General features: G+C 37.1%; 2 protein-coding genes across 3 annotated transcripts in view; both read right to left on the reverse strand.

The window, feature by feature from the left end:
- The window catches only part of LOC138370509 (uncharacterized), a 54363-nt gene extending 42667 nt beyond the window's left edge, over nucleotides 1-11696 (reverse strand). Inside the window, exons 1-3 of the mRNA XM_069334885.1 lie at nucleotides 10420-11696; nucleotides 2402-2569; nucleotides 239-327 (exon numbers count right to left, since the gene is read on the reverse strand). Of these exons, the coding sequence (XP_069190986.1) occupies nucleotides 239-327; nucleotides 2402-2569; nucleotides 10420-11219 (1057 nt within the window). The 5' untranslated portion in view covers nucleotides 11220-11696. The remainder of the gene's footprint in view (nucleotides 1-238; nucleotides 328-2401; nucleotides 2570-10419) is intronic.
- Nucleotides 11697-11920: 224 nt separating this feature from the next.
- On the reverse strand, nucleotides 11921-24224 carry LOC123759381 (Homocysteine-induced endoplasmic reticulum protein). Of its 2 annotated transcripts, none has more exons than XM_045744350.2 (7): nucleotides 24085-24224; nucleotides 22345-22476; nucleotides 19614-19941; nucleotides 18227-18419; nucleotides 17763-17986; nucleotides 16478-16640; nucleotides 11921-13903 (listed from the first exon to the last, which is right to left on the reverse strand). In XM_045744350.2, the coding sequence occupies exons 2-7, from the start codon at nucleotides 22474-22476 to the stop codon at nucleotides 13591-13593; spliced, it is 1353 nt and encodes a 450-aa protein (XP_045600306.1). In that variant the 5' UTR covers nucleotides 24085-24224; the 3' UTR covers nucleotides 11921-13590. The 2 variants fall into 2 exon arrangements, with proteins under 2 accessions (XP_045600306.1, XP_045600305.1); XM_045744349.2 differs by lacking the exon at nucleotides 24085-24224 and adding an exon at nucleotides 23863-24001 and having other exon boundaries at nucleotides 12987-13903.
- Nucleotides 24225-25060: the final 836 nt, after the last annotated feature.

A 25060-nucleotide genomic window follows, 5' to 3' on the forward strand; every position in this document is an offset into this window, starting at 1 on the left:
TAGTATTAGAACTAAGCTTGGGGAACAACTGAAAGAACATTTCATTATATTTAATGCTTGACTTTTACCAAACACATTAAATTAAATATAAATGAATCAAAACCAATAAATAAACTAGGATTAATGGATACATAAATAAATAAATATTAATAAGTGTAACACTCGTGTCACTTTCACATACATGCACAATTCTTACAAAATAAAATTCCAAACACTCAACTCTCTTCAGCCAACCCACCAGAATTCCGGTACTCACAGCCTACAGGGGGAGGGTATTTCCTAGGCCGACCTCTCTTCCCTGTACCTGCAGGGATATATTTCTTCTTTCTGTAAAACAAATGATGGGTTAATAAACAGTAAACTGGGACATTCCGGGACAGATCATGTAATGGCTTCCACTACACCTTCTTGGATTTTGATGAAACTTGGTGAAATTGAAGATATATACGAGTAATTAAATCATGAATATTTTATTTTTAGCAATACTGACCGGTTTGTTCCGGAGATATGGGGAAGGGGAGGAGCCACATTTCAGAATGACACCGAACCCCCATTTTTAAAAAATTCACAATTTTGTTAGTTTTGAAGGTACAGAAAAAAGGTAGCTAAAAATGTGTTAAATTTAACAGGATGAGTAAAGATTTTTGTTAAATTCAAAAGTTAAGAAGTTATTGACAAATTATAATTTTATGATGAATATTTGGCTCCAACAATTTTATTTTAATTTATTTATTATCAAATCTCTCTCTTTTATTAGATATTGTATTATATTATAGAAAATATTTATTAATAAAATATCTTGAATTGGATTTAGCAAGTTGTGTTAATAGTAAGAACTATTATGTTTAATATACTGTAGTTACAGTATTCATATCTGTATCATAGTCTTCATATTTATCTGCGTGGTCCAAAAAACCAGCATGGAATGTAATGAAATGCCTGTTTCTGGGTGAACCCCAGAGGCTTCCTGAAGCTATCTTACTGATTAAGTGCCACACTACTTGAGAGTCATCAGTAGCAGAGTTCTTGTATGCCTACCAGAGATCACGAGCCAGAACTTGGTCCCCTCAGAAAGGCACAGGAAGCAATGGCCCACGAACACTTTACATTTAAAGTTTGTCATCTTGCCATCGACCAGGGAGGGCACCCAGAAAGGTAGGCAAATCAAAACAGAATACAAAATAGAATCAAAACAGTGTAATGACAGGCATGACAATTATCTAAGTTTCTTATTTTCCCTAGTAGCTTAGCATCATCAGCAAACATGTTCATATAATTCTGCATTCCTTCTGGCAGATCGTTTACGGAGACAATGAACATTGCTGGTACAAGAACTGAACCCTGAGGTACTCCGCTAGTAACACTCCTCCAGTCAGATACATTGCCTCTGATTGCCACTCTCATCCTACTGGCAGTTAATACATTTTTCATCCATGTCAGCATCCATGTCATTCCTGTTACCCCTCCAGCATGTTCGTGTTATCAAAACAGCATCTTGTGTGGAACTCTCTCAAAAGCCTTTTTTAGGTCCAGATAGATGCAGTCAACCCAACCATCTCTTTCCTGTAGAATCTCTGTTGCTACAGAGAATCCAAGTAGATTTGTTACACAGGATCTTCCTGATCGAAAACCATAATGTCTGCCTGTTATTATATAATTTCTCTCCAGGTAGTCTATCCATTTGGTTTTAACTATTTTTTCTTGTGTTTTGACTACCAAGCTTTTTAATGGCATGGGTCTATAATTTAGAGAGTCTTCTCTGCTACCCTTTTTCTATAGACTGGAACTATGTTTGCCTTTTTCCATAAAGTGTATATGCTAAAATTTCTATACACAAAGATGCCTGGAATATCAACTGAAGTAGAATGCTCAGTGCAGTTGCACATTCTCTGAGAACCCATGGTGTAACTCCATCTGATCCAATTGCTTTATTTCTTCCTAGCTCCCTAAATAATTTGTCTTCTTAGCATTGAGACACCTTTATGTACTTCAGTGTTCACTGGAATTGACTCGGTGTCTGGTTCTCTAAAAACCTAATTTTTACACAAACACACTTTGGAACTATTCATTTAGTGTCTCACGCATATCTTTTTCATTCTCTGTGAATCCGTTCCCCATTCTCAATCTCTGGATTATATCCTTTACATGTAGCTTGATTTTAATGAATTTATAGAATAGCCTGGATCTGTTTTATATTTGTTCGCTTTGCCTTTCTAAAAGTTCCTTTCTGCCTCTCTCTCTCTCTCTCTCTCTCCTTACAATGTGTAGGCTAGTGTATATATGCACTTGATGGAATAGACCGTATAAAATTAAGTAAGTAATAGAAACAGTGCTAAGCTATTATACTGTAGCAATACAGTACTCTTAATGTTTTTTACTTTTCAATAATAAGCGTACTTACTTGATGCCTAAGCACGTGCAACAATTGGTGTTGTGTATGGAAGCATAATGACTCAGCATAGACACCTGGGACGTAAACTTATCCTTCCACTTGTTGTATTCAGAAGTTATCAAACCCAGCATCGTGTCCGAATCTGCTGTGTTGTTGCACTCTCGTCGAGATTCTAATCTGCAATTGGGAATTCTCATATAGTACCCTATAATGGTAAATAGTATTCCATTTAATGGAGCCCTTCTGAAAATGTACTTTACAAATAACAGCATTAATTATTACCTGTTACTATATCCTGGGCCTTTTAAATAACAAAATTAAGTTTAACAAAAGTTTAGCAATACTGTAGTTATAAACATAATTATTGACGCTAATAATAAGCTGAAAACTTTGGATTATTTCACTAATGAAACTTTTGATTCAGTTTCAAGTTTTAATTTGCCAAACATGTCTGTTAGTTTAAAACTTAGAAGATACAGGTACAGCACTTATAAGATGCCTATAAATTATACACATTTTTTTCATGTGAAATGAGGGGAGACAAAATTTTAGAGGATTCCCATATTCTATTCTTATGCATTTTTACATATAAAAGTTGAAATTGGGGATTTATCCACATGGCTTTCCAAAGCAGAAGTGTCAAATAAAGCTAATGTTTCCCATCACTACTGCATCCCTTTACACAAAATGAATCTCTGCACATTATCAGCAATCATTCTCTCAACAAGATATGAATAGATACAACTAAAAGAATGCATAAAGGAATGATAACTATTATTAACCTTGCAACATGTACTCATCTAACTGTACTCACCTACGGGGATAGAGCTTCGGCTCTTTGGTCCCGCCTCTCAACTTTCAATCAACTGGCATACAGGTGCCTATTGGGCTCTATCATATCTACATTTTAATCCACCACATCACTGCCTAATGCATTCTATCTGTTAACAACTCTGTTGTTAGCTGCTCTGCAAGAGAAGATGCGAGAGCAAGTGGAAGCATGAGCCTCACCTCATGAATGAACAATGGCAATCCTAAATAATTCCTCTATACATTTGTCTAGATATATGAAATACAGTTTTGCCTGGAAACAATGTAGGTACATACTGTATCCCATTTGAGGATACACATGCATAGAACAAACAGCCACATTTCACTTAGTCCACCTCATTTAAAATGAGAAAAGAAACATTTTTACTATATTTTAATAAGTGATAAACTGATAGAGCCTGATAACTAATTAATAGCATGTGGAAAAATTTTCAACAAAAAATTTTTTCAGTAAAGATTTATCTATATTGAAAAAAAATAAAGGTCATTTACTTGAACTTATGGAATAATATTTTTCCCCTTGAGCTAGTGACTAGCCTGGTAGTCACTAGCCTGGTAGTCACCAGGCTAGTCACTAGCCTGGTGACTAGTGGCCAACCAGAGTATCGTAAATCCCTAAGCCTACAACTATAAAATAGGGTTGATAGATACACGAGAAGTAAAAAAGAGTTGCATCTAGATGGGAACTGTCCAGAGTGGGCCAAAAGACCCACTGCAGCGACCCCTACAGGTACTTCTCATCACTTTACATGTTTGGGTTATTACTGTACAATATGTCAATAAATATGGCATCTACACATTAAGAATGAGGTGTCACTTTATAGCTAACCATCCACCAGTGTTGTTCATACCACAAAATTTCTCAACAAATTTATGTTTGCATTTTTAAATTGAAAATCAAAACAAAAATCATTTAGCAGAGCTTACTCCTGAAATTTTACCCTATATGTTGGCAGTACTGTACATGATCATGTCATTTGTATTATTACAGTAATAATCTAATATTGTGCTCCTATTCTTACCAACACTTGAAGAGCCAAATTTGAAGAATTCACCCACAATTCAAATGATAGAACTCATGATAACAAAATCACATGATAGACTAATTACAGTATGTAAATGTCTGCTAGATAATCAAGGTTATGCTACTGCTACCCATCTGGCTTTTAGTTTGGCTAGAATCTTCATAGATTAGAAACACAAAACCAGAAAACTTAATTTGGAGATGAAGTTCCTCACAAATGAAATCTTCTCTCACTTTCATTCTTTCAACCCAACCTCACTGTCAGCACTGTATCCTTCCACAATACATATTTTATCAAAACTATGCAAATGATGCCTACCAGTGGAACCAGACACATATGGACGAAATTTCAATTACTTAAACACAGGTAAAGCAAATAAATCCTCACATTATTTTACACTAGAAATGCAAATTACTGTACAAAATAAAAAAATAGCACTGAATGTAATGAAACACCTCTATCTGGTGGATCCTCACTGGCTCTCTGTTGCTAGATGCCTGGCACACTCCACAGAGCTCAACCCCCGCAAGCACAACTAGGTGAGTACAACTAGGTGAGTACCTATCAAGTTACACCAGGCACTTGAGAGCCACTAAAAGCCTACAGGGACTAGAGACCAACCCCCTCCCCCACATTCTCACAGAGACAATGAGAGGGGGATGCTAGATCAACCTAACCAAGAAATAAACCACCAAAAAGGTAGAGAGACAAAACAAATAATAGCAAAGCAAATCTTAAAATAGCTAACCCACCAGGAAATTGACCACCTGGACAGAGGCGGTACCAATGAATGCCCAGGGAAGGGTACACAAAGCATGTGCAGCTGAAGACGAACAGGTTCTCAAGGTCCACACAACAAGTGAGACACACAAGCACCTGCACATGAAGCAAACATTACATTTGGAACAAACACAAGCAAATGTACCGCACAAGACAGAATCCAAAAGCTGGCCAATATTCATCCAGAAAACCAGGACTTGATGGGCTAAGACAACTTGAGGAGCACATATGAACATTACCGCACCAGGGAAATAACTTGAGTAGTTGCTCCTGCAGTCCAGGAGCTGCCAGTACTGTCACCTGGCCCTGGGGAGTTGCTACAAGCGGGTAAATGACCTAACTTCTATAAGCCTTGTTTACAGTTATTCTATATTGTCTTGCTGTTGTCTGTTTTGTCTCATTCTACCATTTTGTTGGTTTATTTCTAGGTTAGGGTGACCAGCAGTCCCTGCTCTTTGCACCTCTATGAGTGGGCCATGTTTTGTCCTCTGGTTCCCAGTAGGCTTTCATTGACTCATAAGGCATTGGTTGTGACTTATTATGTATGGAGCTAACCAGAGCTAGTAACAGGAATCCACCATGAAGCCGTCTCAGAAATATAGTATTATAAATTATGACCAATGAAAAACTTCAGCCCTGAATGTGAGCAATACCAAGGAACATGACTGCACATAAGGCAAGTTGCAGGCACACAGTTGTACTGTATCACCAATAAAAACAATAAGTTCTGCAGTTGCCCTAAGGCTAATTTTCCTTAGCATACTACTTACAGTTGTAGGACAATGGCTATTATTCATGATAACAAAGCACTCAGTACTGTACTTGATATATACAAAATTATGGCACCTTTAATACAAAATTTAAATGTACCTTGTAAAATACAAAACTCTAAAGCATATCAGAATGATATTTTAATCCCTGCTCACTACAATATTACAATATTATATATACTGTATAAAGAAAACATATAATTGACTCTACAGTACTGTACTAGTAAACTTGCTAAGGTATCACTTGTAACTGAGGTTAGTGGGAGTATCCTCTGGCAACAAGCCATGTGAGTATAAACTGTGCTACAGCTACACATTCTAAACTCTGCCACCTTGGGGCTACACTGCCCAGTGACAACAAGGCCTTTCCTTGCACTACCACACACAAATTGTTCAGTTTCAAACCAACAACAAAGGCTTTCCCCACATGTCACACAGACACTGCCAATTAAAAAAAATAAAAAAGATAAACAAAACATTTTGTATCTCTATCAGATATCTTATTAAATTCTATTAACCCTTGTGTTGTAGGGGAATAGGAGGGTTATCGTACATTGGATTACGACATGGTTATTTAAAAAAAAAATTGTAGAAGATTGAAGAATAAAGAAAAATTCAGAAGTTTGTCAGATGCCATTAAGTGGCTAACATAAATAGATTAAGTCGGAGTGGAAAACTGTTGCAAGCGAGGTGTTCTGGGGTTGTGTCCTGGGACCTCTCTTGTTTACTGTATGGTATATAAACTATTTAAGCACTGAACTGAATAGTATCACGTGAATCCCCTGCATAGCAGTGGAACTGCCTTTTCCCCTCACCCTCAATGCCACTGTACTGGAAGTTCACCCAACCAAGATGAGTCATTAGTCCTGCCATCTCTCTGTACCCATCAGGGCCTGGCACAGCCTGGTACGACTCGGCAGCAATCAGGGCGCCTCCACTAACTGGTAGTTTGCCTTCACAAACAAGCAGTTAGCCACCTTCAACTAGCAGTGGTGGGCCTCAACACAAAGGTGCCGACAGCCACAAACTAGCAGTTTGCTAATAGCGCTTGTTACTACCTTGTGTTGACCCCAGATGCGTCATCACTGCCAGACCATATAAAGGGCACCGCCTCCCTAGAAAGCCAGTCTCTCTCTTAGTGCTCTTGGATCACCTTTGCCTCCTGCAACACTGTCTGCCCTCAATGTCATGTGCTGGATGCTGTGGTGGTATAATAGTTGTCTTCAGCACACTAGTATACTATTGTATTAGATTTAAACTTTTATTTTTTTAATTTTATTTGTTCTATAATAACAGCCAAGTATTCTCAGGTGCCATTTTTGTTCATTAATATTTCAGTAAATTGTTATAATTATTTATTTGATAATTTTCATTTGTTTCCACCTGCGACTTTAACACTGTAAGGGCCAAAGCAGGTTTTTTTTTTTGTATTTATGTGACGGAGAGCCATACCACCTTGGTTCAGTATACAGTAGCTGTGATACCACAACCCGTCACAATAGCAACATTTGCCAATGTGCAGGCAATACAAAAATGGGGAAGGAAATATATTCAGAAGATTGTCAGTACCTTTAATGCTGCTAAATGTAGGGTTCCGAGCCTAGGTAATTTTAATATTGTTATCAGATGTCAGCTGGGCAATGTTGAAATTGCTAAATTAGAATGCAAGAGAGATCTGGGAGTCTGATTAGTGAGGATCTTAATGTCAATAAAAAATATATAAATGTACAGATTAAACCAAATAAGATACTGCACTGGGATTCATATCTAGAAGCATTAGCAATAATACCTGGAGTACACATGGAGTCAGTTCCCAGAGTTCTACTCCCTAAGCCCAGCCTGGGGCCAGGCTCGTCTTATGATAACTTATAAAGAAAGGCTGCTATTTTCTTCAGCTTTATCTTGTCCTTGATAGGGCGCCATTTAGAAAAGGCAGTTCAGTTTTGATCACTGTGCTGTACTATAAAAATTAATATATATTAACTAAAATGGGAACAGAGAAAGATGACAAAATTACCTCTAGGAATTAGAAATTCTTAGAATTTCTAAATTTTTCTAAAAAATAAAAGATTCTTACAAACATATTTAGAAAGCTAAATTTACATTCTCAGCAAAGATGAAAAGTAAGGTGAAACCTGCCAATGTCATGCATGGAGTGTATGTAAATATGAGAAGAACTAATGGAACATGCAAATATAAACACCCGAGAAACTTTAGAAATACAGTATCCTAAATACAGGAACATGTCACTTTGAAAATTGCCAATTTTTCCATCAAAAACTATGTCAAAACTCACTAAATAAGAAGGAATGTTTTAACAGAGATAACAGAGATTGCCCATCATTTCACATCAAAGGAACCAAGGGAATAAAATCAAATGTGTGCCATTAAGAATAGAGCAACACTCATATATACTGTACCAGCGAGATATTTACTAAGAGAAAGAGGAAAAGCATGGCAAGAAATGTCAAAACCCCTACCATCAACTCAGTCATATGCTAGACAGGACACAATGTGGCATTCCCCCCCCCCCCTTCTTGTGTTTTTATGAATGTGACATCACCATCGAACCATATACATACTGTACACAGTATCAGATGTTACCTTAAGCCCACTCTACTTTGAAGTAGCCATAGAAAGCATCCCCATGACTCAGCACCAGGCCCAGACCCTTGTACAGTAATTCTTGATTCATTGAGAATTGCAAAAAAAAAAAAACACTATCACAGGCCCTAAACATCTTTTGGAGACAGAGCCTAGATACTGGGATTATCCCTGACATACTTGATATTGCGCAACTTCCCTAAAAGAGGTAGCAAAGCAAATTCAAATTTTTTTTAGACCAATAGCTCTAACATCACACATGATAAAACACTTGTTATCAGTGTCTACATAACCCTGGACAACATGGGTTCAGAACAGGGCGCTTCTGCTTCTCACAATTGCTAGACCACTATGATATGATAAACTAATTTTTCTCACATCAGTCACATCAGGTAATGTATTAAAACTTGCTATGCTTGTATAAATTTAACATCAAGTAAAGGAAGAAAAATAAATGAACAACATTTTTGCATCTGGAATATTAGCACCAAAACAATAACAAACCCAAAATTCTGACTAGCATGGCAGGTGTTTCAAGCATCACACAAAGGAACGCACCATTACAAGTTTCTAGCCGAAACGCTGTGCGTACTAGTGGCTTTACAAGAATGTAATTTTTTTTTTTTTTTTTTTTTTGAGATATATACAAGAGTTGTTACATTCTTGTACAGCCACTAGTACGCGTAGCATTTCGGGCAAGTCCTTAATCCTATCCTGGAATACGATCCCCTGCCGCGAAGAATCGTTTTTTCATCCAAGTACACATTTTACTGTTGCGTTAAACAGAGGCTACAGTTAAGGAATTGCGCCCAGTAAATCCTCCCCGGCCAGGATACGAACCCATGACATAGCGCTCGCGGAACGCCAGGCGAGTGTCTTACCGCTACACCACGGAGACTGCAATGTATGAGACTGCCACGGAGACTATGCTATGTATCCTCACAATCCCAATGTACCTTCTTGTATATATATATATATAAATAAATAAATAAATAAATAAATAAAAAATAAATTAATTAATTCCACACAAAAGAGAATGACTAAATAATCCTCCTGGACTAAAGAAAGAGCTTTTTGTGTAATTATTAATAAAAAATTTTCAACCTCCTCCTGATTATGAAATGTTAATAGTAACCTATATTTTGTGGAGAAGTACAGTATAGCTATAATGATGTTTTGTAGATATTCTGTTGGAGTGGCAGGAAAAAATTATTCAATGCATTCTCTGAAAAATCAGTACAGTATTGTCATTTCTGAATCTGATCTGGTTTTTGTGACATCCAGATTTCCCACTTTTCCCACTAATTTCTTCACCTAAAATGATTGAAAATATGATGAGATGGGTAACTTACTTTGTCTGAGTTGCTGACCCCATCGTTGAGCAGGTGGCTTTCCCAACCTTTAGCTCCTTAACTACTGAATTACAATACCATCCTTTCCTTTTAGATGTTCCATAATGTGCATGCTAATTTAGTGGAAAATTTGCTTTTTACCAAAATTTAATAAATTGATGAAAAAACTGAGCAAAATACTTACATAGTCACGTTTACAGGAAGCCGTCATGGAACATATGGTTAAGAGAAGCTTTGAATTCCAGATGCCACAACTTAAAATTATATCCCAATAGGAATTGACTCTCAGAAATTACATAAGGAGAGCCATAATTACGAAACTTTTCAGTATAATTTAATGTATTCCAAGGAGGATCTCTGTATCCAAGATTATGTGACAACACACACACACACACACGACAGCAGTTTGTTAATTTTGTGAACACTTTTCATAGCATCAAATAATTATAATTTGAATTTATAAAACTAATAAATTTTCCATCATAAACAAAGCCTGCTCACACAACACTACCAATACACTTTTTCAGAACTCAGAATGCAGTCAAAATTTTATGAAGCTGGAGAAACACTATGCTAGACCATACAATTCTACAGATAATAAATAAATAGTAGTGTATTCTACTCTGCATAATTCTCATTAAGGTTAATGCCTACATCAGACTTACAAACTTAACAATAAAGTTGTGAGCTCAGCATCTGAGATATTAAGTTCCTCTTTAGACTTGGTCCAAGCTTCATGATTCTGCTCCCCGAGATCCACAATGAACCTGCTACGGGGTCGTCCTCGCCGTTGGTTTGCAAATGGGTCAGGAATGTTGCGGAGATCATATGCCGTACAGGTACGATCCTCCGATAGTCTTCTGAACTTGAGCCCTCTACCTCGCCCCCTCCCGTCCACCCTATTCTTGCTCCCTCTGGGCCGCCCCCTACCACGCCTTGGAATGCCTTCAAAAGAGTCACTAACGCTCTCCTCTGTTTCGAGAGGATAGTCTTGCCCATCGTACGACTCCGTGACAGATTCATCCTCTGCCATTTCAGAGTCGTCAAGAGTTTCAAGTTCTGGCTCATTTTTAACACTGTCAGAAACATCACTTCTGTCACTATGCTTGTCTGGAGAGGCTTCTGAGGAGTCCTCTAAAGTGTTAGGGGGCATCTCCCCTTCAGTGTCAGGGTCAAAGTCATACACAGAGTCACTTTTCCCAGTTGTGTTCTCACTTAAGTGGCCATTAAGGTCGCCATGGGGGCTATGTATCACAGGTTCTGGGCCCATGTTTGACCCTGGCGCCCCAGCCTGGCAGCCACCATCACTTAGGTCAACCTGGGCTTGGTTGGCTCCCGTCGCCACTTTCAACTCCATGTTATCAACAATAGGAATGGGATCAATACTGTGTCTTTTTTCATCGTCACTAAGTTCACCCTGATCTGTCATGGGTATAGCTAGTGCTTCTCTGCAACACACTTCCATTAAGTGAGGAGAAAAATACTAAAAGATGCCATTGATCGGCCGTCCGGCGTCTGTCAGCTGAATGTTTGTTTACAAAATGGCTTTGTCTTCGGTGCTCCTCTCAGCCAATCAGAATTGAGGTAACTCTGTGCTAGCCAATCACCATGCGGGAAAGCATCGATGGGCCCGAGGAAGGAAAGAAGACGGGGGGACTGGACACTCGGTCACATTTGCTTCATGATTCGCGAGTTTGACTAACTTTCCTCACATTTTTATTATCCCTTCCATCAAGAGGGAACTTTTCTTTAACTCTAATTATATTTTTTTCCCTTTGCATCAGTTTTTTTTCCGCCGGGAGGAGCAAAAAATTGCACGCCTAAGGTTGCAAGCACAATAAAAATTGCGTGGTGGTGTGTTGGCAATGGTGGCGAGGCAGGCAGGCAGGCAGGCAGGCAGGCAGGCACAACCTGCCTCCTCCACCACCCTCGCCTCTCCTCCTCTCCTATACCTCCCTCAAAAAAAATAATAAAAAAATAAAAAATAAAAATTATAAAATAGTCCCTATATAATCACTTCTCACATCACCATTACCTGTCTACTAAATGACCAATCAACTGCTACTAAAAGACCAACTTTAAAAAACTATAATGATGCTCTTAATTTTGTTATATAATAATTCAGTTACAATGTATTAAAATAAAATTCACTGGATATAAAAAATATTTTCTGATTCTGACCTTTATTATCTGTACAATACACTTTCATGCTTAATTTACAAAATAAAGCATTATAGATAATATATATTTATTCTTTATAATATCATATACAATAAGTGACTCCATTACAAAAAAGTGTACATAACCAAACTTTCCATTACACATCTCAAACTTTCTACATGAAAAATCCACATAACTGCACAATAGGTAAATAATGGTACAAAATAAATAATCTTTATCAGTGGTAATCACAGAATAACAATATACATGGAGGAAGCTGGCAGCCCCAGGTGTGCCACACAGAAGTATCGGCAGAGAACTTTTCGGTGGAACACTTGCATGGAGATTACAGCAGAGTAAACTGCCAATTGACCACATCATTAATAAATATGAAAATAATGTACGAGGCACGGACTAAATATCGCTTAACTCGACAGACATAACTTGGTTCATTAAATGCTATATGTATCTTCCACCTATCATAGTAAAAAAAAAAAAAAAAAAAAAAAAAAAAAGCAGAAAAAAAAAAATCTGCCATAATACACTTAAAATGTTAAAATTCATCAGGCCTGAAAATTTTGTATGGAAGACATTAATAAGTATTAATTTGCAACTTGTCCAGTGAATTTGCCATTTTCAATAAATACTCTAAATTAATAATCAATTCTAGCTGTAAAAATCAAAGTTCCATAGTGACAATACATAGCTGCGGTAACATTGACATTACGAGTGGTGCGTGTTTGAACACAATGTTATCCTTAATACTGCACAGTGTCCACTAGCCTCACACTACCAAGCCTCTCTTCTGCCTATACTAAACTTCAGTGTGTTCAATTCCTCAAGGCTCTCAAAATCAGCATAAGAAAAAGTAATATTTCAGCTTTTATAAAAGCTTAATATTCAATATAAAGGATCAATTTGTTTACTTCCTCTCGTGTGCGCTCTTCAGGGCAGTACCTCCTCCATTTCACATATTTTTTTCCAACACAAGAAGTTAGTACCTGCTTCACTTGTAAATAAACTTAAATAAATATATCTTTGGCTACTACTTGATGCTAAACATCAGGTATCAATAACCCCAGGAAATGGTATTACTACAATTAATCTTTTTTTATATGAACTTAACAATTCAATCATATATTCAGCTACATGCATAATTTTCTTTGTACGAAACAAGGTTTGTGAGAGATTACTTAATGAAGTAACTATTCCCACATGTTAATTTGTAGAGATAACAGAATGATGCATCTAATACCATATCTTCATTTGCTGGCTCAAATAAAGAATGTAGGCAAAGAAAAAATTTAAGTTTCAGTTTAATGTGCTTAAGTTCTGCATATATTAAGTATTGAATGTTTACATTACAATAGTCATATTCATTACACTAACACACAACATTAACCACCCAAGTGCAATGAGCTCTCAAAAGTGATATTGCTTACCAAATAATGCCTTGGAAACTTACAAAGAAAATACACTTAAAAAAATATAAAAGCCTGAAGCATACAAACATGATCTTTACATAAACAAGTGCAGCAGGTAAACCTTTTACTTGTGGATATGAATATCCAAAATTATGTTTCAAGATTTCCTCCTAAATATCAAGAGAAAACATTCACAACGAAGTGCACACCGAGAACCGACGACAAATGACTCAACAACTGTAATGGCTATATTTAAATGGCTTGAGGTTGTTCGGGGATCAAAGACGTGAAGAAAGCTGTTAGGAATGTCCAAGAGAGTGCAAGAATGGAGGGTCGTACAGGTATTTCCTCAACAACCCTCTCGGTAGCTTCATTGTTCACCTCATTGTCTTCATTTACATCAATTAATGGTTCTTCAGGATTTCTTATTTCCTCTGGAATCTCGTTATTGTTGTTGTTGTTATTAACATTGTTATTTCTGTCATCTTGGATGTTGTTTACATCATTCTCAGCTAGCTGTGGTTGCTCTATTCTTCGTGCAGGTCTAAACCAGCCTGCTTGATATCTGTGAAGAAACAATGAACAAGAGTCAGTTTTGTGTTTTTTATAGTCCAAAGACAATGACATTTATAAACAAAGACTCAAGTGACTGGAAAGTGTCAACGCACCACATAGGCCCACTGAGGATTGAAACCATGTTCAAGGTAATGAGCAGCTAATACCACCAGAACACCCAATAACACCACCAGAAACCCCAAAGCCCAGATATTACCTGTAGATACATTACCACAGAAAGCAGTAGTGACGGCATAACTGCACCCATCATGCACACACAGATACATATCAGGCTGGGTAAATTGAACCACCAGACAAATAATCTGAGAAAGCCTGGTCAAGAGCACCACTTCAAAGTATTAGTAACACTCAAATAAAGCCGTACTATAACAACCAGGCAGAGGGCATGATACTCCCCCAGCAAGACAAACTAAGTACAGTATCCATGACCCCTAAGAAAAGCAGAGAACCTCTCTTCTTGAATCTAAGAGCCTGAAGTTCACAATCACAATTACCAGAAACCAGAGCCCAGCTCCCCCCTCCCCCAAATAATAAAAACAAGCCTTCTCAGCTATGGGCAAAAATAAAATAAAACGAAGACAAAAAGGAAAGGTCCCAATCCATGGACTAAGAAGGCTCAAGAAGAACAGGAGCCAGCTAGAGGTGAAGAAAGGCCTTTGACAACTTGAGGAAAGGGAAAAGAAACAAATATCCCAAAAGCAAATAAGAGGCCCAAGGCTGGAAGTGACAGTATTGGGCATGAGACTGGGCTCCACAAATAACCAAGACAGAATGGACATGACAACTGGCAAAGAAACAGAGGGAAACCAGAAGAGAAGAAAAGCTGGAAAGACTGCCAAGACATCTCATACTGGCAAGGTGGGAAGGGTGTAATTACAAGAAGAGAAGAGCTGCCACTTAGTAACCACAAAGGTCTTGGTACAAGAAAGGGCTGGGGACCAGGAATGAACAGGCCGTAGGGAAGTCAGCAAAAAAATGCAGTCCACAAATGTCTACAAGCTGACCAACGGGGGTGATACACTGGAGAAACTAGGTAAAGAAAGACTCTCCAATTCCAATCCAAATTATAAGCATCATCTACAAGAGTTCAGCAAGAACACTGGACACACATCAAATATGGACTAAACACAGAGTCTAAAAATGAGACTATCCAGTGTCCATCCATACAGGAAGGGAGAAGCTGGTGCAGTAAGGGGTTGCAATACTCTCTGACAGCATCTGACCACCTATAATAATTAAAGATTTGAATCTTGTCTATGAAATTACTTAATCAATAATGAGGACTGGAAGACTTACCATGCAGAAGAGGGAAAAGGGGGTGGTGAGGTGTATGTCTCGATGGGAGAAATCTAGACCATTAAAAGAGCGGTTGCCCTCGTACATCGATTCACGGGGTAATGCAGTTATCATACTTTGGTTTAAATATTTATTGTCTGGGTTTTATACCAATGATGCTAACATGGATATAATAACTCTATATGGATGTAGTGGAGTTTACCTTGACCCATGAAAAATTCCTGCTATCGTTTCATGAATACTATGCAAATGTGGTTTATCATCATAAATATTACTATGCCAATACATTAATTGTCTGATAATATTCCATTGTAATTATATGTATACCGATTATGTTCAACTGGTTTTCACAACTCTATATGGTTGTAATGAAGTATACCAGGTCAACAAAGCAATTACAAAAGGCCAATAAGCCCATAAGAGGAAGATCTTATTTATCTCTATCAAAGAATGTCTGTCTGCCTGCCTGTTCAAGGTTGGAGGCCAGACACTTGGGGCTAGTCTCACCCAACCTTGCAGGGGGAATGGTCTGTGATACGGAACAGACATAGGCTAGTCAGGGCTGGCCCACGTTAAATGCGTCAAGAAAGATTTGCATTTACAGAGACCACCATGTGATTTTAATGGCATCAAATATGAAATATTTCTTATGCTTTCCCTAGAGATTTTAGTCCTTCACAGTAATATATTGTCTGAGAGACCCATGTAGTTATTTCAATGCTTCTTAATAATAAATTCTATGAGAAGGGAAAGTGGGGGGGAAGAGGGGATCAAGGAGGAAGGGGGAGATGAGGAGAAGGAAAGGAAAAGGTGGAATGAGAGGGAGGAAGAGGCATGGGTGCAGTCAGGAACCTACCTACCTCCCCCACTGTAGTGCCAATATGTTGACCTGTATGATTGCCTGATCTTCTCTATGGATTTACAGGAGCTTACCTTAGGAAGCATCCTAATATAACATCTAAGAAATTATGCCGACTATCTCCATCAGTGTTAACAATATTAAAGAACATGTTTCCTATTAACAAAATGTCAAACTATTGTTCCAGTTTTAGAAGAATGTCCAAAATTCAAAAAAATTTCTAGCTTTTCTTTCTAAAACAAGAAGTTCAAAAAACTACTACCTAAAGTTCGTAGGTGTTGGCTGAATTTAAGATAAGCTTAACATGCAACTTTCAAATAAACCATAAAACCAATAAAATATGATCTATGATTTTCATAACAAATGAAACTCTATGAATTTTATAACTACAGAATGATGGCGACTTACAGGTATAAAAGCATGGCGATGCAGACAACTACCATGAACCTGGAGAGTGTTGAATAGAAGTAAACAATTGACAGAAGAACCAGCATTCGTGACAGGACATAGATCCAATCTAACCAATCACGGCCCATTCCTTCATCGTCGTCATCATCCTCCACTTCACCACCTGTTACAAAAAGAGTAAACCATTATAGCATAACATGAATATCATTTACAAATTGCATTAAAAGTCTGATCCCACTTTGCCTATGTACAAGATGAAAATATTGGTGAAATTATGAATGCTAAAATAATGAATATCAGGCAGCAGTGTTAAGAATATAGGATATCTATTATTTCATAAGATTCAGTGTGTGTGCTCAATTACCTAATTGTACTTACAAGATGAGAGCTATGTTTGTGGTGTCCCATCTTCACAGTACTCCATCATATGACACACTGAAACTAGACAGTTTTGGCATTCACCGCCTTCTTGCTTAACTTGTTGCAACTGTCTGCCACTCTGTTTGCAAAAGAGAACTTTCTTTTATTTTTTCAGCACCTTTGTTTCCTCAGTTTCAATTTACAGTATATCCACTTGTTCTTGAAGTTGCAGGTTTCAAGAATTCCCCTTTGTCAATTGTACTGATTCCTGTTATTAATATGTATGTAGCCTCTTTCTTCTATCTTCTAGCTTTGGCATATTTAACATCTCTAGCTTCTCTTCATAGCTCGTTTTTCAGTTCCAGAAGCCATTTCATAACATGTCTTTGCATCTTTTCCATTATATTGATGAACTTCTTGAGATATGAACACCATACAACCACTGCATATTCCAATTTTGGTCTCCCATGTCATGAACAATTTCTATATTTCACCATCCATGTATTTAAAAATGATTCTTAAGTTGGAAAGTGTAGCATATGCTCCTTGCACAACGGTCTTACCTGTGTTCTTAGCTAGAATTTGGTGCCAAAAAATTTACAAAAATATTTAAAAATATAAAATTCCAGAGTGATTTGGTATTAAAATGTGTGCAATAGTGTTCTATGGTTTCCGATAATAAAAAGGGTTTTGGTCTGGTAACCAAAGCTGCCCATGCCCCAGGACATACAGGCAAGTTAGTACGAGGAATAAATCCATCACAGAAGTTGAAGTGGCCAGAGTCTTGAGTCTTAAAAGAAGGACAGTTTGATATGCTACGTTTATGCAAGATGAAGATGAAAAGGAAACGAGATGAAATTTTTTATATAAAGTGAAAAAGTACTATACAGCCAATGAAAGTACTGTACTGTATATATATATTTACCTTGTGCATTCATTCTAATCTGCTGTGGTTGTTGCTGCTGCTGTTGTGCTAGTTCATTCTGATCTTGCTGCTGCTGCAGCTGCTCATGCTGGTCTAGAGTGGGTTGTGGTGAGGTAAGTGTAGGTGCTGCAGTTGTGGTGGCTGTGGCCGGGTTCGGTGGTGTAGGCAATTGCACCATCTGCTGTGGCCAAGCAATCCCTCCAACACCACCACCCATCTGCATACTGCAAATAAAAACAAAATTAGACACTGGACAAATTATATGGGCTCATTTAAACATTTCTACCTCTAAGGTTTACTAATACATTTAGCCATAAAAATTACAAAGCTAGCAAATCTAGCCAAGGGATATAGTAATACTATGGCATATGTAAAAAAAACAAAATATCAGTATCATTAACATACGGTAATATTTTAATAAAACTGGTCAAGGAGTAAAAATAATATAATTTGACAAAACTTACTATTGTATGTATGCCATGTAATGTGCATACATCTGCTGCATAGCAGCCATCTGCTGCATAGGATCTGTACTGGCCTGAAGTACACCAACTGGAATTTGGGATTGGGATGGATACGCAGAAGTGGCATCTATACTCTGTGATGTTGGTACAGACGCTTCATTACTGTTGGCCACATTCCGACGCCGAAGCCCATCTGAGGATTGAACAGTACATTTAAATATACAAAAGTAAGTTATCAAGAAATCAGCTACAAGCTTAATGGTGTACTGTACTATAACACAAAGTGAGTTACCACTGGTACACAAAATGAAGGAGCACCATCAACTAGTGATGTAAATTCTGCTTTAACTAATTCAGACAAGTGCAGGTTTTATACTTTGATAATTTAGTTTTGTTCTTAAAAAAGACTATCCACAATAAATACACCATCTCCTCTCCCATAAAAAAAGTTAGGGATCAAAAGTCGATGTACAGCATATATGTAAATGAACAAGTGATTATTCTGTGGTGGATTGAGAACCTCTTCTGTCTCCCAGCACTATTTTTCACATTTTTGAGCAGTGTTATTATTTAGTTTATTATATACAGTTGAGATAAGAATGAAGATTGGTGCAATGTGGGGTACAGCCTGTGTACAAAGACCTGTACTTTACAATTTATACAGATTTTACTTGGCCCTTAAATATTAGTGATTAATGTATATTTGAAAGTTCGATATCAGACTGAAGCCTGAAAGATCCTAACAGTCAAATGCAGCGAGTCTGATATGTAGGCTGATCTAACTTGCCCAAGATCATGTATGACACCTGTGTATAAAGCAAGTAGTACATCTGCTAATTAATCCTCATCTACGCTTCAGCTTCATGAAAATTCAAATGTGATCCATTGAAATACGCAACAATAGTAGATTGATGCAAAAAGTATTATTTGTAATACCAGATTAATTATAATACTGTATAACAAATAAGAAAATGAATATTATTATATATACATATATATGTATATATATAATATATATATATATATATATATATATATATATAATATATATATATATATATATATAATATATATATATATATAATATATATATATATATATATATATATATATATATATATATATATATATATATATATATAACACACACACACACTCACTCTTAAGAAAATAAAACAAGAAGACTATCACAGCATCTGCATAATATTAACTAGACATATAGGGTACAGTAATGAAAAACAAAGGTAATTGTGAGAGAAAAGCAATGTTATGATTATAATTATAGACAAAAGACCCTAAAATGAACCGGAAAAGACACTATATAAGCATATTGACTCATCAATTTGTTTTATACAGAATGTGTGTATTGTACATGTAAATCCCTTACCAGTTGAATCATTATTTACTGAGGTGTCCTGTGGAGATCCAACTTGCTGAGGGACCACTCTATCTGCATCTTGGTTTGAACTCATTTCTGGCAGCACCTGTTGAGGTGACTGTCTACCAGCTGGTGAAGACCCAGGTGAAGACTGTCCTCTTTGAGTGCCAGAGGGCGTCGTTTGCGAACTTGTCGTGTGTGGAGATTTACGTTTTGGTGAACAAACAAGGTGGATTGTGTAAGCGTTATTTTCGGTAGGATGTCGCAAAACGTTTCGTAACAGTAAATTGTCGAGCAGTAATTGGCCAGAATAGATGAGGCGCTGTTCATCCACTTTCTGTAAATATTGGACGAGGTATAATTTTAATAAAGTAATTTTTAATAAGTATATTGTAGACAATTTTAAATATTTCTGTGGTTCTCCAGTCAAAACTAGATAAGAAAAAACCTAAATGTCTAAAATATCCTAGCCACACTGCCAACATTGTGAAAAAAAACTGTTTACCATGTCCAGTTAACATGCATAAACAGGTACAGGATATTCTTAAATTATCCTATTGGCTTTAAAACCCATACACACGCTCGGTAAAATGATCATACATAGATATATCCATATATAACGCCTCACCAATGAAGCCATGGTGTGAGAAGCTAACTGTATTTCAGTGAAAGAGTATGGGAGAATACCAATACTGTACAGTGTACTCCATCAATCCATGTCATTATAGTTTCTTACCTTGTGCTTCAAACTCACACTGTATCTTGTGCTACCCACTCCCCCAATATTAGTACTGTACTTAAGACACGTCTTCACCAGTGTAATCGCCTGTCAATTTATATTATATTTAAATGTTGATACAGTATAAATTTGTTACAATGTACCTTTTCATCTTACCTGATATGTTAGATTAAGGACCTGCCTGAAACACTATGCATGTTAGTGGCTTTGCAAGAATGTAAAATACCAATTTTATGTAATCTCACAAACCTATTGTATCTACATGTAAATAATAATAATAATAATAATAATAATAAATTATTATTACTCAATTGACCAATTTTATACCAGACCCCTTCCACAATAACCAAACTTGTGTAGTAATTGAAGTTTACTCTTTTTTAGTATTTACAACATAATTTTGGTTATTGAAATAATTTTTGTGACATTTTGGTACCATAATCACCTCTTTTTCTTTAACTTTACTTTGGTCCATTAAATACACCAATCCTTTATTCAGAGCAATTTGACACACCGAGATCTGGATTTTGGAGGAAATTCTATATTGTATTAAAACAATGTACCCCCTTGCCCCCCCCCCCCCAAAAAAAAAATGGGAACTATAATGCCCCCCCTAGCAATAAAGTACATTTTAGCCTTATATATAAATAAACATGAGCATATGCACACTTTTAAACCTGCACGTCTGCAGGAGAACTGTATATTTACATAAATCCATGGTAAGACAGACGTCATTTGTCATCAACATTTATTAATCCATGGCTGAATGTGGACATCCTGAGTTTGTGTCAAACCATTGACAGTTAAGGCTATTAGTCTAGATCAATCTACTGGTGGATAAGGGCATCACCAGATGGTATCAACCCACTGATGCAGAAGGGCATCACCAAATAGTATCAATCCACTCGTGGATAAGGGCATCACCACATGGTATCACTCCACTGGTGGATAAGGGTTTCTTCAGACTGTACTTATCCATTGCTCAATGGTCATCTCCTCAATATGCTTATACAACCTTCACTCTGGCTTTTCTTACCAAAAATATGCAATACAACTTTTTGCAACTACAGCACTATATTGTCTCACAGATGATGACAAGTGTATATATATATGGGAGTCTTGTGTTGGCAGCTTACCTGCAGCTGGTGCGTCATGTGCACTACTCCCGCAGGTGCTCACAACACCTGGCTCGTTCCCATTACATGTTGCCACATTACAAATATTGTTAGTACTGTACAAGCACATACAGTAATCTGAAGATTTTCAACCAAAATGTTAGGCACATACAATGTGTCTTCAGTGTAAATATTTATTAAAATGGAAGACATTGATGGAATAATAATTTAAAGAGAATATGGTAACTTTTAATTATGCAAATACAGTATAATTTTTTTTATTTAGATCCAATTACTGTACAGTATTTTCATTTGGCTGAAACTTTTACTTTTCCTTTCTTGTAAGACTTTGCTTATCCTTCCCATGAAACTAATTGAAAAATCATATAGTTGCTCACAGCACACATTTTGCTTGTAAATATATACTTGGTAATCCCTCATTTGATATTGTTAAAAGTTGCATGATTCCTAGTCTGGCTGCCCAGTGGCACAGCCAGCACTGGCTGTGCCACTGGGTAGACATTGACCATGGGCCAGACATGGTCCTCATGTTTTTAGCAAGGCCCTAGAAGCAATGTGAGGGGACTAGGGATTTTTGTTTAAGATGGGGGAATGGTTACTGGAGGCCTGAGGAAGCAAATCCGAGAATTGTGTATGTGTGGGAATTTTAAATCTTGTGCAGTACAGTAATACTTCACCTAATATGATGTGCAGTTTGAGCATATTTAGCCCCACCCCCCCTCTTCACCTGATGGGATGCACAGTCAAAGGATTAAATCTGAAAATTATTCTTTACACGAATTTCCACACTTTGGAGGGTCTCATTAAGTGTCTCAATGCTCAACTATACAGTACTGTGGTTCTAAAAAAAAAAATTATTACTTACTGGTTTAGAAGGATGAGCAGATGAGAGATGGTCCTTGAGGTACAGCACAGACCAGTCCAAGTCACAGTTCATATGTTGGTCTGGAACACTCTGATTGGCTGCTTTTATGATCAGAGTCACACTCCCTTCCATCTGCCAGTGAAACAAATTTGTTGTAAGTCATCTCGTGTATAATTCCCAGCATCAATGCTGGTAAACATAACAGACACATCTCTCTAACTAAAATGTTAAACAGTACTGTCATTTTTGAGAATGTGTTTAGAACCAATTTACAGAACTGAACATGAAACCTTACTTATGAAATTATTCATATTAACTTATGGAATAAGTTGGAGCCAATCCCTTCTGGCTCACTAAGAATGCATGATCGAGCTTTTTGTCATTTTGACCATTTCTAATTTTCTAGCACCAAATCATATTTCACATTTTTGCACACATATGGACATCAAAATAATATATAAATAATATGCAGTACAGAGCTAAAAATATACTGCAGCGGAAGGCAACACAATATATAAAAAAAACAAGGATTGAGGATAAATAAGAAATCATGATGTTGAGCATTGTGCAACACTGCAAGTCAGTTCCCCCGGGAAGCTTCCCTCAGCCAGAGCCATTACGGTCCATCAAAAAATCCTATCTCCCATCAGACTATGTGACCTTGTTTTCCATCATGACAAATATCCTTGTCATGGAAAGCAACACAATTGTAAGTTTCCCCCTCAAGCCTCCCTAGAGAGACTAGCTTGAGAAATTACAAAGAGCTAAACTGTACTGTACAGTACTGTTCCCAAAAACACCCACTGCAAGCAATAATTAACATCACATGGAAAGTCAATTACCTCTGCTAACTGCTGATTAACGAATAAAATATCCTCTATAGTTTCCACATTCTTAACTACTTCCTTTTCTCTTCCAGTTACTTGAATTATTCATTCCATTTATTATTAGTCTCATGTAGATTTATGTACAGCACATCCGGTAAAGTCTAGCCCTGCCAATATCCTTCACTATTTACCTCCTCGTTCCCACTATCACAACTATCCTTAATATTTCTCTCTAAAATTTTTTATTCCTTACAAAGTCCTCACTCATCTATGTCCTAAATTTCTCATCCTTTACCTATTTCACCCCAAATTGTTTTCCCTTGAAATCTTTCACAATCACCTCCCTCCCACCCCCTACCGGCCAAAATGTTTCCTAATGCTGCAAGATAAAATTAAATATAAAATATTATTAACATATGAAGACATATCCTGCATAAAACATATTAAGCAGGATACCAGAGCCTCAGGTTAGGTAAAGAAGCCCATACTTTGTTAATTCCTTACTTCTAAAAAGTACTGACCTTTGGCATGGCCCACTTTCCAGTCATATACACAACCTTAACATCAGTCAAGTAAATATTGTTTTGCACAATTCGCCAACCATCAGGTTGTAGTATCACGGTAATACAAATTCTTGTGAAATACTTCCAGGGTCATGTGTAACCATAGCAACATACAGTCTAACACTCACATCTGTCAATCTGGACATCACTTAAACTGTGAAAATCTTCTTATTTTAATACTTGTAGTAATCTTATTCATCCTCTAATGCTCACTGACAAGAGAATCCTCAGATTTCTGGCGTGAGATGATTGGGTGGCCGCGTTGGCAGACCCCGGGCACCCTCTGAGAGGTCAATGGTGCCCTCACCCTCCGCCCCTGCTGCTCTAACCACTCTGGGCCCCACACTAACCTCAACGCTGGTGTCGTAGACGTGTGTGTGTAATAAAGATGACGAGGAAGGTGACTAGAGTGGAGGGGAGCGAGACCTGGCCCTGGCGACTCCTCCCTCTGCGTGAAACTCTCCGTCTTCCTCAGCTGACGACGATTTGTTGGTAAGCAAAGTTCCAAGAATGTTCCGTCAGTTCTCATTTCAGCAATGCAAACTCCATATCAAACGACTATTAACGCTTATATATATGCATTAAAGACAATTAATATGCTTTTAGTATTAGTATTGTCTGATTAAATACAAAATCTGATATGGATATGATAGATTTTGAGAGACTTTGTTATCCGAGAGAGATGACGAGGGCCGTAGTCATGTTTTGATTATATGGCTCATGCTCATTGGCCGGAGAGGAGGGTGGTCCGCCCCGCCGCCCATACCTCACCTACTTCAGCTCTATAATAATAATAATAATGTATTTAGGAACAGTACATACATAGTTGCAGCGTTACAGTACAAACATTCTGTTAGATTTAAAGATAGAGGTAGTACATACAATACCCAAAGCCACTAATACGCATAGCGTTTCGGGCTAAGCTCCACCATTACCAAATAATCAGTGCAAAAATTAACTTTTGCTGTCAATATGCTCTATATGAAAGATTACTGAATAACGTTCTTATAAGAAAACTAGTAAATTAAATGTCATTTTAAATGAAAAAAGAATTGTCAAGAATTTTCCTGAAAATTAATGTTCAGAATATTTTAAGCTGCTGTGGCAAGTATGTCTGTGCCACATATGCAGTGTATATTAGTTGTTTTGTTATTTTCATGTTATTTTGTCTTAAATTAAAAATACTGAACAAATTGGAGGATGTTGTAAATACTATGCTATGTATTCTCACAAACCCAATGTACCTTAATTATTGTATATAAATAAATAAATAAATAAATGTTAATCCTGACAATTTCTTCCAAAGGTCAGATGTAACACAAACAA

This window comes from Procambarus clarkii, chromosome 32, assembly GCF_040958095.1.
Source record: "Procambarus clarkii isolate CNS0578487 chromosome 32, FALCON_Pclarkii_2.0, whole genome shotgun sequence".
Classification (NCBI taxonomy): domain Eukaryota; kingdom Metazoa; phylum Arthropoda; class Malacostraca; order Decapoda; family Cambaridae; genus Procambarus; species Procambarus clarkii.